General features: G+C 45.9%; 1 protein-coding gene across 1 annotated transcript in view; it reads right to left on the bottom strand.

The window, feature by feature from the left end:
• Nucleotides 1-19,443, bottom strand: part of DNMT1 (DNA methyltransferase 1) — an 862,083-nt gene that overhangs the window by 717,365 nt on the left and 125,275 nt on the right. Inside the window, exon 7 of the mRNA XM_044084674.1 lies at nt 2,153-2,199. Within this exon, the coding sequence (XP_043940609.1) occupies nt 2,153-2,199 (47 nt within the window). The remainder of the gene's footprint in view (nt 1-2,152; nt 2,200-19,443) is intronic.

The following is a 19,443-nucleotide window of genomic DNA, read 5'->3' as shown; positions in this document are numbered from 1 at the left end:
TTATAAATGCCCTAGGGCAGATAGCCTAGTATGAACCTATGAACCTAAGCAGTTAACAAGGAAAGGTTTATTGAACAGACCTAAATGAGGAGCCTACCCTCTCATTTTCCACAGGGACACCAAGAAAAACCCTTTTATACCTACAGTCATATTGAAATTTGGTTTAAGTTAAGCCAAACTATCCATTTCAGTTTTCTTTCTTGAACCCAAGTATATTCCATTCCTTGAACGTCCACAGACATTCTGGTACTATTTTGACAGAACTTAATTTCTTGCAAAGGCATCAGCAACACTGACCAAATGATTATAATCACGTTACTTGTAGGTACAATTGTGCAAAGAAAATTATATTTTGTAGGACTTAAGTATCCTATTTAGGATGGGCCAGGAACGATCACTGCTATACTAGACACGTTTTTTATATAAAATGACTGCAATGGAAGAGTGAGAGGTGGGGGAACTAACTAATGGGCTTGTGCAGGACAAGCCAAACTGGAGAAAGCTGAGCTGTATCAACAAAGGGAAAGACAGGAACAACTAGCAGCAGGGAAGCTGTCCATCCTACCGATTCATGGCAATTGTGGGCATAGGTTGGCAGTACCAAAGTAACAACCAAAAGGGGCAAAACATACCAAAAAGTACCACTGCTAAGAGTCTTTTCAAGCCAAGACAAAAGCTCAAATAGCAACAAGGCAGCACCTACCACGTGCACCCTAAAAAAAGACAAGCCAGAAATCACAGAAATGCACAGTGTACAGGAAACATCCCTGTGGTGGAAGACACTTTACCCAATGTAAATTCCCTCATGTTTCTACCAAACAAGACCCATTGGGTCAAAGGTTCAGGGCTTTAACCATACATAATCCAAGTCAAAGTGCCCAGGTTGATTGATCTTACGCCCCCCCCCCCCTGTGCATTTTTCACACCATGAACCACTCTCCTTCCATAAAATACACCAATTGCAGAATCTGAAATGGAGAAAAGTGCCCGCAGAAACTGCACCGCTCCTTGTTTGAAAATACATTTGTCATTAGTAGCAATTTCCTGTATGTGAACTACAGAGTTGTACAAGAAAAAAAAATTTAATGGAAAACTTATCTTCTTTACACTTCAGTTGTTAGGTGAGCTCCAGGAAAACTGGCGCAAGAATGTCTATATGAAGGTCTACCATGAGAAGTAAATTGGTCAAATAACTCAATTCTCTCCAAATGAGCATCAAAGCATTCTTGCATCATAAGAACAGAAAGCCCAGAGTTCACCCCATCCTCATCTTTCAGTTACACAGGCAAATGTTTGACACTGACTGTTCCTTTGATGCTGGAAGGAAAACTGGCGCAAGAATGTCTATATGAAGGTCTACCATGAGAAGTAAATTGGTCAAATAACTCATTCCCTCCAAATGAGCATCAAAGCATTCTTGCATCATAAGAACAGAAAGCCCAGAGTTCACCCCATCCTCATCTTTCAGTTACACAGGCAAATGTTTGACACTGACTGTTCCTTTGATGCTGGAAGAAGCAATTCAAGCCTCTGAAGGCAGTCACCACTTTTAAGGCACTGTTACTCCCCTAAAACACTGAAAAGCTCTCTACCTGTAGCAGTAGCATTTAGACAGCTCTCCAAAATAAAGTATTCACCACACAGGAAGAAGCTCTTAAGTGTGGTTGGTTACTTTTTTGGCACAAGAAAGGCTTTCCTATACTATTCTGCAGAAGACAAATTCCTGGTAACACTGGCCTGCAACAGCAACAAAGACGCACACTGGACAGCAGAACCATGACTAAATTGAATTTGCTCAAGTGAAAGTGTTTGTATCTTCCAAACAAAAGTTAGCAGACTCATCTGGACAATGGCAGCCACCTTTGCTCCATCTAAAATGGACTAAAGAGGTCCAAAGAAAATTAGGCAAGTGGCCAAGCTGCCCTAGCATTTATACATAGCTATAATACAAATTTAGCTGTAACACAAATTTATCATCTTGGATTCAGATCTATGCACCAAAATAAACTACAAAACTGCAGATCTTAAAAAATAAAATGAAGTATATAACTGCTTTTATATATTTAACACGTCTGTATATACATTATCAAAGCTTTAAGTATACTGCACAGGTGAAACTGTGGACAAAAAATGCAGAGTGCATTTCTCTTACCTATCTCCATTTGGACACTCAAGTTTTATTTTCTTTTCATCTTGACCCTAAACAAAATTAAAAATAGTTTAGCAACATTGAGACCTCAACAAAAACCCTGCATTGAAGCTTCTCGTCAAAACAAGAGTACAGGATAATCACACTTGGCAAACAAAACCAGATAAAAATTTGTTCACTCCATCTCAACTCAGCTATCCAAAGTTTGTATAAAAACAGGCTCAATGCACAATATTGCAAGTAAAACAAAAATTTAGAAAAAAATGAAAGTACACATCTGAAATGTGCATTACAATGAGGTTTTGGCTAGGGAATTCCTGCAAGAGTACTACACCTCCCATTTGGGCATACAGTACTCCAATGCAGAATAGGAATCAAAGCCAATGACTGTGGGAAGCTTCAGCAGCTTTATCCACATTCAAGGATAAGTGTGTCATGATGCAACAGCCCAACAAAAAGTAGTTGTGTACACTTGCCATAAATGCAGATGTTGGAGTGTATTCATTGTTGCAGTCACCACACTTGGGTTATCCTGCCAGTGGTAGCCCTCAGTCGGTCCGAATACCAGAGGCTTAGTATTCCTGCGTCGGTTGCTGTTGCTCCAGGACTCGCATCAGATGGTCAGTGGTATAAAATCAGACAGCCGATGCCAGTACATCAGTTTCTTGCCCCAACTATCAGGAGCCCCCAAATAGGGAGCTAGGTTATGGTGGAAGACCACCACCAGTTGAAAGTATCCCCTGTAAGGGGTGAGGCATACACACACAAAGAAGCGAGCACACAGACAGATGGAGGGTGGGAAACCAAGACTGCAACAGTGAATACACTTATCTACATGGTAAAACATCTACATGGTAAGTGTACACAACTGTACTATGTTCTTCGTGTTTCACTGTTGCAGTCATCACACTTGGGTTGATTCCAAAGCTGAAAAGGGTGGAGGCAGTCAAGAAGACTGGGGGCTGGCTAGGATTCCCTGCAAGACTGTTGCAAAGCCTGCCCTGGATATGGAGAAGATAGACAGGTGGTAATGTTTGGTGAAGGAATGAACAGAAGTCCATGCCGCAGCCTCCAGATGTCCCTGGTAGGGACCCCTCCGAGAAAAGCTGCAGAGGTGGAGGTTGCCCTGGTGGAATGCATCCTGACCCCCTTAGGGAGTGGTTTCCTGTGGTGTTTGTAGCGTAAATGGCGTAAATTGTAGTATACTATCCATTTGTAGATTGACTGGATATGGCCTTGCCCTCTGCCCCTGCGGCAAAGCTGACTAGCAATTGGTCAGTTTTCCTAAAAGATTTAGTCCTATCCAGGTAGAGTCTGTGTACATCTAGAGAATGCAGAATTCTTTCCCCCTTGTGTGCATTAGGGAAAAAGGTGGGCAAATGGATTGATTGGTTGAGAGCTACACTGGACACCACTTTAGGCATGAAAGTTGGGTTAGTCCTGAGGGAGACCCTGTCATCATGAAAAAATGATGAAGGGCTCTACAACAATGAGTGTTTGCAACAAACTCTTCTAGCTGAAGTGATTACCAGAAGCAAGGCACTTTTCCAAGAAAGGAATTTTAACTCTTGCTGAAGCTGCAGGCTCAAAAGGGGGGTAAGTTTGAGCTTTTCAAACACAAAAGGTCCCAAGCTGGGGTAGGAGCTCTTCTGGGTGGCCTTAAATTGTTAGCTCCTCTTAGGAACTGTGAGAGGGTGAGAAGAGATGGGGGTTTTGTGTTGTAATGAGTAGAGATGGCAGAGGCATGAATTTTAATAGAAGCCCCCCCCCGTGTAGTAGGTCTGCTAGGTAATCCAGAATGAGAGGTAGGGAGGGCTGTGCTGTTTCAGCTCCTTTAGCCTGGATCCAGGTGCAATATCTTTTCCACTTGTCAGCATAGGATTTTCTAGTGCTGGGGTGTCCAGCCTCATGTACAACATCCAGTTTGCTTAAGCTGGCAGCTGGAGGAGAGATTAGGGAATAAGACAGGGTGCCAGGTTCTGGGTCTGCAAATGTGGACGCATGAATTCTCCATTCTTCTGGGTCAGGAGTGTGAGGTAGGTGACAGGCTGCACAGCAGTGGGTACCAGTGCTGGTGTGGCCATTCTGTGGCAATCAAGATTGCCCTTGTTTTTTCCTCCCTTATTTTGAGTTGTACCCTTGAAATTCGTGATAGAGGGGGAAATGCATAAGTTCACCAGTTGGAAGACTCGAGCATCCACTTTCCAGGCCTTGCTGTGAGGTTCCCTGGTGCAGAATTTGCTGAGCTGGTGATTGGGAACCAAAGAGGTCCACCTTTGGGGTGCTCCATTTCTGTTACAAGATTGAAGGTTCTATGGTTTAAGCTGCCACTTGTGTGGGTCTAGCAGGTTTCTGCTTAAGTTGTCTGCCAGAGAGGTTTGGGAGCCTGACAGGAATTGCGCTAGCAGGTGAACTTGCATGTCTGAAGCAGTGTGCCAAAGGGTCACGGCGAGCCTGCAGAGAAGAGAGAGTTCCTCCCTGCTTGTTGATGTACCACATCACTGTGGTGTTGTCTGTCCATCACTAGAGGCCTGGGGAGAGTTGGGGGTCTGAAAGCGGTCAGAGCATGCTGAACAGCTAGCATCTCTTTTTGGTTGATGTGCAGATGCATTTGATTTGGGCTTCAATGGCCCTGAATGCACCTGCCGTCCAGGTGTGCACCCCAGGCATAATCTGACGAGTCTGTGGTTAGGGTCTGGGTAGCTTAGGGTTGTGAAAAGGGGAGACAATTGTGGTTGCATGCTGCTGCCCACCAAAGAAAATATTTCCTTAGACAGGGTATTAAAGGTATGATAGTTTCCAGGTCCTGAAAAAGTTGACACCAAAGGCTTTTTAGATACCACTGTAGTTTCCTCATATGCAGTCTGGCATATGGAATTAATAGAACGCAGGATGCCATGAACCCTAGAGCTTGCAGGACTTTCATTGCGAACTGGGTTCTGGTGGCTAGTTGAGAGAATTAGCCCGTCAGGTAGGCTTGTTTTTCTGCAGTAAGGAATACTGGGATGCAGTGTCCAGGCTTGCTCCCAGAATACAATTTGAGTGGGGACTAGTTTGGATTTTACTTTTGTTTATAGTATACCCCAGAGAGGTCAGTAGATCTTTTACAAAGGTCAGGTACTGTAACAGCTTTTCTTGACTGTCTGCATCGGGCAGTTGTCCAAGTATGGGTAAAATTGAATATTCCTTTGTCTGCAAAAGGCAATGGCTGGATGCAGGCATTTTGTGAAAACTCTGGGAGCAGTGGATAAGCCAAAGGGAAGTGCAGAGAACTGATAGTGCATAGACCCTAACCTGAAACTGATATTTCTTGCAGGAGTCCCTGATTGGGATGTGTAGATAGGACTTTTAGGTCTAGGGTGGCTAAACAAGCATCCTTGGAAAGCATAGGAAGAAGCTGGAGGGTGAGCATTTTGAATAGTCACCAGGAAGGTGTTCAGAATTGATGCATCAAGGATTGGGAGCCAAGTGCACTCGTTTCTGGAGACCAGGCAAAGTCTGGAATAGAAACCTTGGCCCATCTGTTCTGCAGGAACAGGCTGTATTGCCCTCATGGAGAGCAGGGAAAGTACAGTTGTGTACACTTACCATAAATGTAGATGTTGGTGTATTCACTGTTGCAGTCATTACATTTGGGTCATCCTGCTGGCAGGTTGCTCAGGCCTGAATTCCAAAGTCTTGGGGTCCTGTGTCAGTTGCCATTGCCTCTTCCCTGATGTCAGGGGTATAAAAGATGCAGCCAACGCCATTTTCTTCAGTTTCTTGCCCCAGATGTCAGGTGCCCCCAGAAGGGTAGGCTAAAAATATGTAAAAACATAACTTGATTTTGGTGCATGTATGTAGTTACCATAACGTTCCAGGTTAGTTTTCTTGCCGGATGGGTTCGGAGCCGAACCTCGGGTCAGACTCTACTCGATAGCATATATATATATATATATATATATATATATATATATATATATATATAAATAAAAGCATATATAAGCTATCAAACGAGATGTGGGTATATCACGCCTAGCATATCATTTTACACACACACACACCCATATACACACACACACACACACACACACATACACACACACACACACACATACACACACATATACATACACACACACATATACATACACACACACATATATACATACACACACACATATACATACACACACACATACATACACACACACACATATACATACACACACACACATATATACATACACACACACATATACATACACACACACATATACACACACACACATATACATACACACACACATATACATACACACACATATACATACACACACACATATACATACACACACACATATACATACACACACACACATATATACATACACACACATATACATACACACACATATACATACACACACATATACATACACACACATATACATACACACACACATACACACATATACATACACACACACATATATACACACACACACACCCATATACATACACACACACACACCCATATATACATACACACACACACACCCATATACATACACACACACACCATATACATACACACACACACCATATACATACACACACACATATACATACACACACACACACACCCATATACATACACACACACACCCATATACATACACACACACACACACACACCCATATACATAGACACACACACACACACACCCATATACATAGACACACACACACACACACCCATATACATAGACACACACACACAATATACATACACACACACACACACCCATATACATACACACACACACACACACACACACACCATATACATACACACACACACACCCATATACATACACACACACCCATATACATACACACACACCCATATACATACACACACACCCATATACATACACACACACACACACACACACACACACCATATACATACACACACACACACACACCCATATACATACACACACACACACACCCATATACATACACACACACACACCATATATATACACACACACACACACACCCATATACACACACACACACACACACACCCATATACATAGACACACACACACACACCCATATACATAGACACACACACACACCCATATACATAGACACACACACATATACATAGACACACACACACCCATATACATAGACACACACACACCCATATACATACACACACACACACACCCATATACATACACACACACACACCCACCCATATACATACACACACACACACACACCCATATACATACACACACACACACACCACATATACATACACACACACACCCATATACATACACACACACACACCCATATACATACACACACACACACCCATATACATACACACACACACACCCATATACATACACACACACACACCCATATACATACACACACACACACCATATACATACACACACACCCATATACATACACACACACCCATATACATACACACACACACCCATATACATACACACACACACCCATATACATACACACACACACACCCATATACATACACACACACCCAAGTATAGATAACTAGGGGGATGGAGGGTGGGACGCAAGAAAGGCGAGAAGACTACAACTAACATGAAACGTTATGGTAAGTACATAACTTCTCAATGTTAAGTTGTCAATCTCGCCTTCATTCTTGCTGGATGGGACAGCGTCCCTAGCACCTTAGTCCTGGGTGGCTCAATGGAACAAACTTGAGTACAGTGGAACCAAAATCAGCCCTACTTCTAGAGGTAATGTCCAGCTTGAAAAGAGAAACGAAGGTACGAGGAGGTGCCCATGTGGCTGGAATCCATTGGCAATCTTGCCTGAAAAGCTACAAGAAGCTAATGCTCTGGTTGAATAAGCTCTGAGCTTAGTAGGGAGCTCTTTATGCCTCAATTGGTAAAACATGATAACAGAGGTCAACCACCTGGACAAGGTTACTTTGGAAACTGGCAGGCCTTGTTTCCCTATCGCGCAAGACAGGAAGAGCTGTTCAGATTTCCTCGTCTGCTTGGTTCTATCCATGTAGAAGCGTAATAGACTGTGAACATCTAGACAATGTAACTTCCGTTCAGACCTACTGGTATAAAGTGGGAAGAAAACAGGAAGATCGATGGTCTGATTCAGATTTTTTTCAGAGAGTACTTTGGGTAAAAAGGACGGATTAGTCCCAAGTGACACTATCTTTGTGAAAAACAAGGTAAGGAGGGCGAACACAAAGGGCTTGAAGTTCCGATACCCTTCTTGCTGAAGTGATGGCTACTAAAATTTTCCAAGAGAGCAACTTTAATGAACAGGGAGCCGCAGGTTCAAAGGGAGGGAGAATTAAAGCAGCACTAAATTTAGGTCCCATGGTGGGGGACGATCTTTTACCGGGGGCCTAAGTAAGAGGGTTCCTTTTAGAAAGGCTTTACAAAGTTTGTGTGACATAATGCTGGTCCCTGACAATCCAATGTGAAAATTCGCAATGGCTGCCAACTGAACTCTGATGGTGGCTGAAGATCCCATTTGAAAAAGTTCTGCCAAAAACTCTAAGACTGTATGGACAGGGGCTGTAAAAGGGTCAACTTGTTTCTCCCCTGCCCAAACAGAGAAACGCTTCCACTTGCTAGCACAAGTCTTTCTGGTAGTAGACTTGTGCGAAGCGAGGATGATGTCACAAACTGAATGAGAGATTGAGGGAAGCCTGGCTAGGGTTGGAAGTGGAGCAACCAAGCTGTGAGGTTGAGAGATTGGAGAGATTGATGCAGCCCGACTGATGTGTCAGAAGATCTGGCGCTGGGTCCAGATGCCAGGGTCTATCTATTAGATGACGTTGCAGGAACGGGAACCAAATTTGTCAAGGCCAGTAAGGGGCAACAAGGATCATTCTGGATCTCAAAACAGTTGCTTTCTGGATTAGCCGAGTAATTAAGGGAAAGGGGGGGAAGTATACAGAAGACCCCGGGGCCAATCATGGACTAGAGCATCGCTGGGGGGAAGACCTGGGAGAGGGAAGAGGGTGAAGAAGTCTGGGCACTTGCTGCGATCTTTTTGCAACGCCTCAAAACAGCAAGGCTGACCCCCACCTCCTGAAGATTTTTTTTGCTACTAGCTGGTTGAGAGACCACTCGTGGGGCATGAGAATGGCTCTGCTCAGCCTGTCCGCTATGATGTTGGACTTCCCGGGGATATGAGTTGCTACCAGAAACCGTAGAGAAAAATCACCCACTGCCACAGTCTTGAGTGCTTCTCGACAGGGGGTAGGACCTGGTTCCGCCCTGCTTGTTTATGTACCACATTACAGACAGTCTGAATTGCAATAGTCCCGGTGGGTAGAGTGTCTTGGAGGGCCTGCAACGCTAAAAGCACCGCTCTCATTTCCAAGACATTTATGTGCAGGTGGCTTTCGAAAGGCTGCCATGTGCCCTGGACTGTCCTGCCCTGAAAATGCCCCCACCCACCCGATCAGGGAGGCATCCATTGTCACAGTAGCCACAGGAGGAAGGACAAAGGGTCTGCCCTGAAGAACCTGAGGGGAGACCATCCACCACAAAAGGTGTCTTTTGCATGACTGAGTGATTAGAATGTTGTGCGACATTGAAGCCGTTGAAAGGACCACTGGGGAAAACCGCATCCATTGCAGGATCCGCATGTGAAAGCGAGCTAGGGGGAGTAATGTGATAGCTGGTGCCATGAGACCTAGGGTTTTTAGTACGAATCTGGCCTGGACTCTGCTCTTGTAGTAGGATTTGAACATACAAATCTGGCCTGGACTCTGCTCTCTTGTAGTAGGATTTGAACATTACCTTGAATGTCTGAAATCCTTTGTACAGGCAGTTTTGCTGACAGTTTGTGCGTTTAAAACTGCACCTATGAAGGTAATAGACTGACAAGGCAACAAGGCAGACTTTTCGGAGTTTATAGAGATACCCAGCTCTTTGCAAATTTGGAGGGTATAGTCTCTGGAATTTAGTAGCTGACACTTTGTGGTGGCAGTAAGGAGCCAGTAGTCTAAGTATGGAAACACCTGGAATCCTTTTTGATTCAGGTGAGCCGCAACCACTGCCATGCATTTGGTAAACATCCTGGGGGCTGTGGTGAGGCCAAAGGGCAGGGCTCTGAACTGGTAGTGACTGGCTCCCAGCCGGAAGCGGAGAAACCTCCTGGAGCACCTGTTCATTTTGATATGATAGTATGCATCCTGAAGGTCTATAGAGCACATCCAATTGTCCTGACTCAGGAAGGGTAGAATGGACTGAAGCGTGACCATCCGGAATTTCATTCTTTGAACAGACTTGTTCAGCCTGCTGAGATCCAAAATAGGTCCAGTCCCCTGTCTTTTTTGGTACCAAAAAGAACCAAGTAGACTCCAGATCCTTGCTGGTCTGCTGGGACTGGCTGGATGGCTTTTTAGCAGCTTTGAAATTTCTAGTGCTGCTTGATCCCTCAGACCGGGTGGAACATCTGGAAGGGGCTCTTGGCAGTTGTGGGGTATGAATAAAGGGAATTTTGTAGCCCTCTGATATGATCGACCGTACCCAAATGTCTTGCGTGAAGGAATGCCAGACTTCTGGGTACAGTGATGGTCTTCCCCTGTCTCTGAAGGTTGACAGTCTGGCAGCTCCTCAGGGGTGCTGAAGGGTTTGTCAGAGAAGGATTTTCTGCTACCCTGATTCTGCGGATCCCCCCCCTGCCCCTCAGGAGGCGTCTATTATTGTTCCCTCCTCTGCCTCTGGAGGGAAGCTCACCACGTGTGTCAGGCAGTACTCCCAGAGGTTTGCGGAACCACATTTTCCCACCTTTCTGACCCTTAGGATATGGTCTAGAAAAAACAGACTCCTACAGCAGAGACAGTCTTGCCTTCCTGCTCGCACCTGGTCAATGTATCCTTCACTTGAGGTCCAAACAAGACAGAACCATCAAAGGGGGTGTTAGTGAAGGACACCTTGAAGGGGTCAGCAAAATTGCAAAGCCGCATCCAGGCATGCCTCAGAGCGACGCCCGTGCCTGCAGCCCTACTCGCTCCATCGGCTGCATAGGAAATGAGCTGCATGGAGGAGTTGACAATAGAGTTTACGGTCCTCAGCTGGGAGCTGACCTTTTCCTGAGACCCTGCAGCTGATGGGTCCTGTAAGGTATCACCCAATTCCCTTGAGAAGGTCTCTGGAGACTGATGAAATGGCACAAATAATTCAGCGACTACATAGCAAAGGTTGCTGAGGAAAACATCCGCTTGCCATACCTGCCCATAGTTCTAGATTCCTTATTAGGATGGACAGGTACTGAAGGGTATGCCAATTCCTTTTTAGTGGCTGCCACCACCACCATGGCATCAACAGGGATGGGCTTAGTTAGAAACTGCTTGTCAGAAGGGGCTGCAATAAATTTTGTAGGCCTCCAGGGAGTTGGTTCCATAGTATCCGGAGCCATCCATGCCTTGAGCCACCACATCCATGAGTGGGTCAAAAGGCGGAGACACCCAGGAGGTGGAAGGACGAGAACCAAACACATCCAGGTACACAGACTCATCCTCAGAAGGGTTAAGGGCAGACCAGTTTCCCCTCTGCTTAAGAATCTCCAAGATGTCAGAAAATGAGACCTCCTCAGAAGGGGACCTTGGGGACCCTTCAGAGTCATCCAAGTCAGTGTCCAATATGACAGACTCAGGGGAGTCTACATGCTTCCTCTTGCATTTTCTCTTTCGAGGGGGCTCCCCCTGAAGGATCAGAGGAGGCCTTGGAAGAGGATACGCCCAATGGGGCTACCTGTAGCATCAGTTCTCCATGCTCGGGATCGAGAGAGCGGGTAGAGACTGAAGCAGGCACCATTGAGGAAGGAGCCGAAGAAGCGGACAGTGGAGCAGGCACAGGGGCCAGCACACTCATGACCTCAAAGGCGCCCCTACCAGGCAGGGAAGGGGGTCCCTGCTCCGAAGAGACAAGGACTCCTCCCGGACAGAGAGGGATGGCTCAGAGACCGATGTCGGGGCCGAACTCACCTGCGCCAAAGCTCAGAGAGGGAGAACGGGGTCAGACAAGGGTCCGATGCCACTCGCCCCTTCGGAGCCAACGAGAGAATCATGGCACCTGATCCCTCCAAGGATGGAACCAAGGAAGAGATCAGAGCAGACGAGGGAGCCGAAAGGGGTGGCATCGGCTCAGACGTTCCGACGGTCACGACCCCTACGATCTCTGGCTCCGAACTCGCAGGAAGAGTTGGAGGAGGAAATGGAGAGTAGTGAAAGCCACTGCCTGATGAGGTGGGCTATGCAACATTTGGGCCAGCGCCTGCGACTTTAGTAGTCTAACCACCCTCTCGAGGTCATGTTCCGACAGCCTGGAAGACAGAGGAAGGAGACAGTACAGTTTTGTACCTACCATAAATGTAGATGTCCGATAGGCATGCATCTGCAGTCCTTACAAATGGGTTGTCCTGTCGTCAGGCAGCCCTTCGGTCGGCCGGATTCCAAAGTCTGGGTCTGGCCTCAGCTGGTGTTGCACTTCACCCGACATCATAGCTGCAGTTCTTCGGGTATAAAGGCATCAGCCGACGCCATTTTCCTCAGTGTTTCTTGCCCCAGGTGCCAGGTGCCCTCTAGGAAGGCTAAATTTGGATAAATGCAAATGGTTCCAAATAGTAGAGAGCAAACAAAAAATAAGCATGTATGTACATATATACAAACAAATACACCATAATAGATTCCCCCAGCTAGCTACAAGATGGGCAAATACCCTAGGAGTACCACAGAGGGGAAGGAGGGTGGGTAATCCTGACTGCAGATGCATGCCTATCTGACATCTACATTTATGGTAGGTACAAAACTGTACTATGTCCTTCAAGGATGCATCTGCAGTCCTTACAAATGGGTAGAATACCATAGCCAAACTGGGGGAGGAGGAGAAATAAGATTATGGTGTAGTTAAGATCCCTTGCAAAACAGCAGTGGCAAAACCTGCTCGGGATCTGGAGTATAAATGTAAGTTATAATGCTCGGCAAATGTATGCACGGAGCTCCAAGTAGCAGCCTCAAATGTTTTTGGTAGCCACTCCTCGTAAAAAAGCTGTGGTAGTGGCTGTAGCCCTTGTAGAGTGAGGCCTGATGTTTTCTGGAGTTTTCTTCCCATGGTAGGAGTAACAAAATCTAATGCAATTTCCTATCCACTTAGAGATTGTCTGTTTTGAAATTGCTTTTCCTTCCATTCCTGTTGCATATGCTACCAGTAGCTGGTCAGTTTTTCTATTGCTCTTGGCCCTGTCCAGGTAGTAACATAATTGTCTATGTACATCCAAGGTATGCAACAGCCTTTCTCCCCTGTTCTGTGGGTTGGGGAAGAATGTAGGTAGGTGGATAGCTTGATTTAAAGATACCCTGGAGACCACCTTTGGCATAAAAGTAGGATTAGTTCTCATGGACACTATCTTGATGGAAGATCAGGAAGGGCTGTACTGCCATTAATGCCTGTAGCTCAGATACCCTTCTTGCTGAAGTGATTGCAAGCAGGAAAGCAGTCTTCCATGATAAGTACTGTAAATCTGCTGTTGCTGCTGGCTCGAAAGGAGGGAGTGTCAACTTTTCTAGCACAAAGTTAAAGTCCCATGCTGGCAATGGTGGCTTCCTAGGTGGTTTTACATTTTTAATTCCTCTCAGAAACTGCCTGAGCAGAGGATGAGAAGACTGGAGGATCCAAGTTGTATTCTGCTGAAATAGCTGATGCATGAATCTTAATGGAAGAATAGGACAGGCTGTTGTGGAAGAGCTCTGCCAAGTATTCCAGGATGTTAGCTATGTTTACCAGTGACACATTCTCTCCTTTTGCAGTACTCCAAATGAGATATCTTTTCCATTTTGCTGAATAATTTTTTCTTGTTGAGGGTCTGCGAGCCTCCACGATAATGTCTTTAACCCTTTGAGATAAATCTGGGTCATTTGGTCTTATGCAATGTTCCAGGCAGCCAGCTGCAGTGTATTCAGGTTTGGATGCAGGGTTTTGAAGTTGTTCTGTGTTAACAGCAAGGGAACTAGGGGCAGAGGCCATATTTGTTCCCGAGACATACTCCTCAGTAATGGGTACCAATGTTGCCTTGGCCAGTCTGGCGCTATCAGGATGATCCTTGGACGGTCTTCTTTGATCTTCAATAGCACCTTGTGCATCAAAGGAAGAGGTGGAAATGCATATGCTGTCAGGTTTTTCAACTGAAAGATAGGGAGTCCACTTTCCAAGCAAGTGGGTGGTACGTCCTTGTGCAGAATTTTTTCAGTTGGTGATTGTGTGGGGATGCAAATAAGTCTATTTCTGGTAGTCCCCATTTCCCTGTAATGGTTTTGAAGATGTCCGGATGCAGCATCCATTCGTGGGCATCCGTGGTAGTTCTGCTTAGGATGTCTGCTAGTATATTTTCTTTTCCTGGCACAAAAATTGCTTGTAACTGAATGTTGAAGCTCAGTGCCACATTCCAGAGGTCCATTGCCATCCGGCATAGAGGGTATGAATGTGTGCCTCCCTGTTTGTTGATGTACCACATAACTGTGGTGTTGTCCGTCCTTAGCAGTTGACCCTGTCGAAGAAATGGTCTGAATGCCTGAATTGCCAGTTTTACTGCCAGCATTTCCTTTTGATTTGTGTAGGTGCAGCTGGTCTTGAGTCCATAAGCCTTGTATGCACTTGTCCAGCATGTGTGCCCCCCAACCGAGGTCTGAGGCGTCTGTTGTGATGGTCTGGCTTGGTTGAGTGCTGTGGAAGGGCAGTCCCTTGTTTGATTGACAGGCCTGAGCCCACCATTGGAATTCTTGCTTCAGGCATGGAATTATTGGAATTTGGGTTTCTAGGCTGTGCTTGTGCTGAGACCATAAATTCCTTGGGTACCACTAACTTTCTCATATGTAGTCTGGCATGTGGAATCAATATTATGCAGGATGCCATGTAACAGAGAGCTTGCAGGATTTTTCTTGCTGTTAGCTGGTTCTGCTTTGTTAGTGCCATGAAGTAGAAAGGGAGTTGCTCCTGTTTTTCTACAGTCAGGAATGCCATTTGTTTTGATGTGTCCAGATCTGCACCCAAGAAGGTTATCCTTTGGGATGGTATCAGCCTTGACTTTTTTATATTGACTGTGTATCCCAGGGCTTGTAGTAGATGAATGACCCTTTGCAAATCTTTTGTTAATTTGTTTTTGTTGTCCACTTGTAACAGGCAGTCGTCCAGGTAAGGGTAAATTTGAATTCCCTGAAGTCTGCAATGAGCAATTACTGATGCCAGGCATTTCGTGAATAATCTGGGCGCAGTAGATAAGCCAAAGGGCAATGCTGAGAATTGATAATGCTCTGATCCTGCAAGAAATGAGGATCTTCTGCAATTTGGTCGTATGGGGACGTGCAGGTATGCCTCCTTGAGATCTAGAGTTACCAGCCAAGACTCCTTGCCCAGCATGGGAAGAAGCTGCTGTAGGGTCAGCATTTTGAATTTTGGAACAATGAGGTATGTGTTTAAAGCGGACAGGTCGAGAATAGGTCTCCATTGGTTTTCTTTTCTTGGTACCAGGAAGAGTCTGGAGTAAAATCCTTGCCCTTGTTCCATAGATGGTACCCTTTCTACAGCTCTCATCCTCAATAAGCGAGTTATTTGTTGTAGAGCTTCTGTCTTCTGATTTGGAGGTAGGTTTGGCATTCCTCTCTTCGTTGGTAGAGTATGGAAGTGAAACCTGTAACCTTGGTCTATTGTCTGTAAAAACCATTTGTCTCCGGTGATGTAATGCCAGTTTACTGAAAATAAGGCTAGCTTCCCACCTAAGGGTGCCTCTAGTTGTTCCCTGGTAGGTGGTGCCAGAGCCAAGTCACTGTGATTGTCCTGTGGAAGTGGTGGTGGCTGGATCTGCGGCTGTACCTCGCTGGTTGTTAGCCTGCCACCGACGTCCCCTGTAGGCACCTCTGGATTGACCCCTGCCTCTTGAGCGCCTATTCCTGCCTCTCGGAGCTCTGGAGGTGTCTGGAAAGGACCAATTCTTGGAAGGCCAGTTCCTGCTAAACCTTGGAGGCTGGACCTGCAAGAAATCCTTGACTGTCTGGACTGATTTTGCTTTCTCTTCCACCTTCTTCAGCACCTGCTGTGCAGGGGAGCCAAACAAATTGAGCTTATCCATGGGAGCATCTAGGAGCTTTGATTTAACATGGTCTGGTAAGGACTGCTCTTTTAACCATGCATGTCTTCTGATCACTGTGCCAGTCATGGCTGATCTAAAGGAAGCCTCCAGTGCATCATAGCCGCATTTTAAGGAATGATTACGGACCTGCTGAATGTTATGTACCATTTCCTGCACAGATTTTTTGTCTAATGGTTCATCCGAGGACAGTTTTTTTTATTAACTGGTCTAACAAATTCCTGATACTGAATCATGTGGAATTGACAGTTCAAGGCCCTAGCTGAAAGAGTAGCAGAAGTGTAAACTTTTTTACCCCATCTCTCTAAGGCCCTCGATTCCCTTTCAGAGGGGAGGGGGTTTTTGGTAGAGGTAGCTGCTACAGCCTTGGGTCCCTGGGAGATAGTTTCGGGATCTGCAAAAGGGGCCTTATACAAATGATGCGTGTCCGGAACCCTGTAGTACCTATCGGGCTTAGCAGGGGCCGGAGGAAGAGAATCAGGAGCAGTACAAGCATCATTAAAAGAATCATCCACAACAGTAAGTACTGGAGGAATGGCTAAAGGCCTATGCTGTGGCAAATGCAAAAAGGTTCTAAGCCTTTTCCTAGAGTCTGAAAAATCCTGGCACTGCCATTGAAATTGTTCCCTCATAGCATGCAAGGTTTCCCCAAAAGAAAATTCCTCAGGCGGAGAGGCAGAAGGAATGGACTCTTCTGCATCAGAGTCCTCATAAGGAGAAAAAGGGCCCTCTGGAGGGTTTGAATTATCTGATTCAGAGGAGCCATCTGAAGAAACTGGCTCAGGGGGCTCTACTCTAGTCCTCTTCTCTGGAGGTGGGTGAGAGGCCCTGTCTGGATGTGGTTGGGATCCCCAGATCAAGGAAATGAGATCCTCTGCTAGACTAAGCATTTGTGAACTAGAGCTAGGCCTGTGAGAGGGGGTCTTAGCAGGCACAGATTTGGTAGTTTTTGCTGCTTTAGCCCTGGCAAAGGCCTTAATCGACATGGATGCAGGAGGCCTAGCAGCTCCACGTGCAGGGGTAGAAATATCCAAAGGGATAGTATCAGATAAATAATGTGAACCTGCAAGAGCAGGTGGGATTTCAGTAGCAGATTCAGCCAAGCTGGATGAGGCCTCGGTAAGTGGCAAGCTTTCGGCCGAAGAACCGTGGACTCTGTTTCAGCCGAAACAGACACTCTGTTGGCTTAACCGCGGTTTCGGCCGAAACCGCGGACCGCGAGTGTCTGTCCTTTTCCTTGCGTTTAGAAATTTGCGTAGTCGGAGTATCCGACGGCATAATGTAAGCAAAAGCGGAGCCGAAAAACTCTTCAGCAAATTCCGACAGACGGAGCGTCCGTCGGTTGAAAGAAGCACAGGCTAGACAAGCTGCTACGTCGTGGTCTGGGCCTAAGCAAGGTAAGCAGTAAGAGTGGAAATCTTTATGAGGTATTTGTTTCCCACAAGTTAAACAGTTATTCACTTTTTCTGACATCGGCTGAGGCAAGAAGTCTTCGGTACTTGTAGTAGTAATCTCTGGTTCTGACCGACCGGCACTTGAACAGCTTCTGCTTCGGGCGCCACATGGCAAGAAAGACTGAGGAAAATGGCGTCTGCTGATTCCTTTATACCCGAAGAACTGCAGCTATGACGTTGGGTGAAGTGCGACACCAGCCGAGGCCAGACCCAGACTTTGGAATCCGGCCGACCGAAGGGCTGCCTGACGACAGGACAACCCATTTGTAAGGACTGCAGATGCATCCTTGAACGACATCTGTGACTCAGCTCCGATAACAAGGGAGACTTTGGAGAGTAATGGACTGATTCCAGGGAGGGAGACCTGGAACGCTTCTTGCTCGAAGACTGCTCCGACAGTCTGAGCCGACTGAGGCCTCGAATCATCGGTTCCAGCCGGAACCGATGTAGTGGTAGTAGCACTGCTCGGCGATGGCTCCGAACATGGAGCTGACAGTTTGGCGGGCCTAGAAGGTTTACCTGACGAAGGCTTAGCCGGGGAACCTTCAGGCTTTAACAAGCCTCTCAAAATAAGCTTGTTTCTACGTTCTTGCAGGACTCTTGGGCTGAACGCATGGCAGACAGAACAAGAGTCCTGCAGGTGCAGAGGGCCCAAGCAATATGCACAAGTGTGACAGTCTGTCAGAGACATCTTCTGACAGCATGAGTCACACTTCTTGAAGCCCAAGACCTTATAGTGTCTTTAGAAATCCTGAAAAGGGATGACTGGCAGACAAGGACATCTAAGGGAAGTCTAGTCACAAACAAAAAAATTGTAACGGACAAGAAAAATAGAACAAAACAGACAGTTATTAACACAATCCAACTAGGCACACATACAACTACAGACAAATAAGTATGAAAGGATTGGCCAGGGGCCTGTTAGGTGAGGGGAAACAAAACTATCAAAACTACCTAAGAGGGAATCCTAACCAGGGATCTAAAGGGTAGTAACTATAAAACACTATTGCTAATATTTAAACCCAAAAAGCTGACTAAAACAAATAAAAAATTTTAATACAACCCAAGCCGGCAAAAAGACGCAACCTCGTAGCTGAAGCAGCAAATGAGATCTGGGTATATCACGCCTAGCATTATGGGACATAGGATAGCCTTGAGCCGGTAAAAATAGCTCGAGCTTCAGTAACAGGCCAAGTAGGAGCAGAGGTTCGGCTCCGAACCCATCCAGCAAGAATGAAGGCGAGATTGACAACTTTAACATTAAGCTTTACCTTCATCTATAAGCAAATACACCTAGGTTGTACAGATTAGAGAAGTAAAGTTCCAGCAAAAACAAGGGGGATGGTGGGTGGGTAACCTGGACTGCAACAGTAAATACACTGACATCTACATTTATGGCAAGTGTACACAACTGTACTATGTTCTTAGTGTTTCACTGTTGCAGTCATTACATTTGGGTTGAGTCCCAAAGCTATGGTTTGGGGGGGGGGGGGACTGGAGCTAGACAGCATTAGGAGCAGTTAGGAGGCCCTGCAGAACTGCAGTGGCAAAAACTGCCCTGGATTTAGAGTAAAGAGGCAGAGTGTAATGTTTTGTAAAGGTACGTACTGAACTCCAAGTAGCAGCCTCTAAAATGTCTGGTTGGTACTCCCCTGA

This window comes from Protopterus annectens, chromosome 9.part0, assembly GCF_019279795.1.
Source record: "Protopterus annectens isolate FY-2018-M chromosome 9.part0, PAN1.0, whole genome shotgun sequence".
Lineage (NCBI taxonomy): Eukaryota > Metazoa > Chordata > Ceratodontiformes > Protopteridae > Protopterus > Protopterus annectens.
The sequence above is the reverse complement of the archived record's forward strand: the minus strand, read 5'-3'. Positions and strand labels throughout refer to the sequence as shown.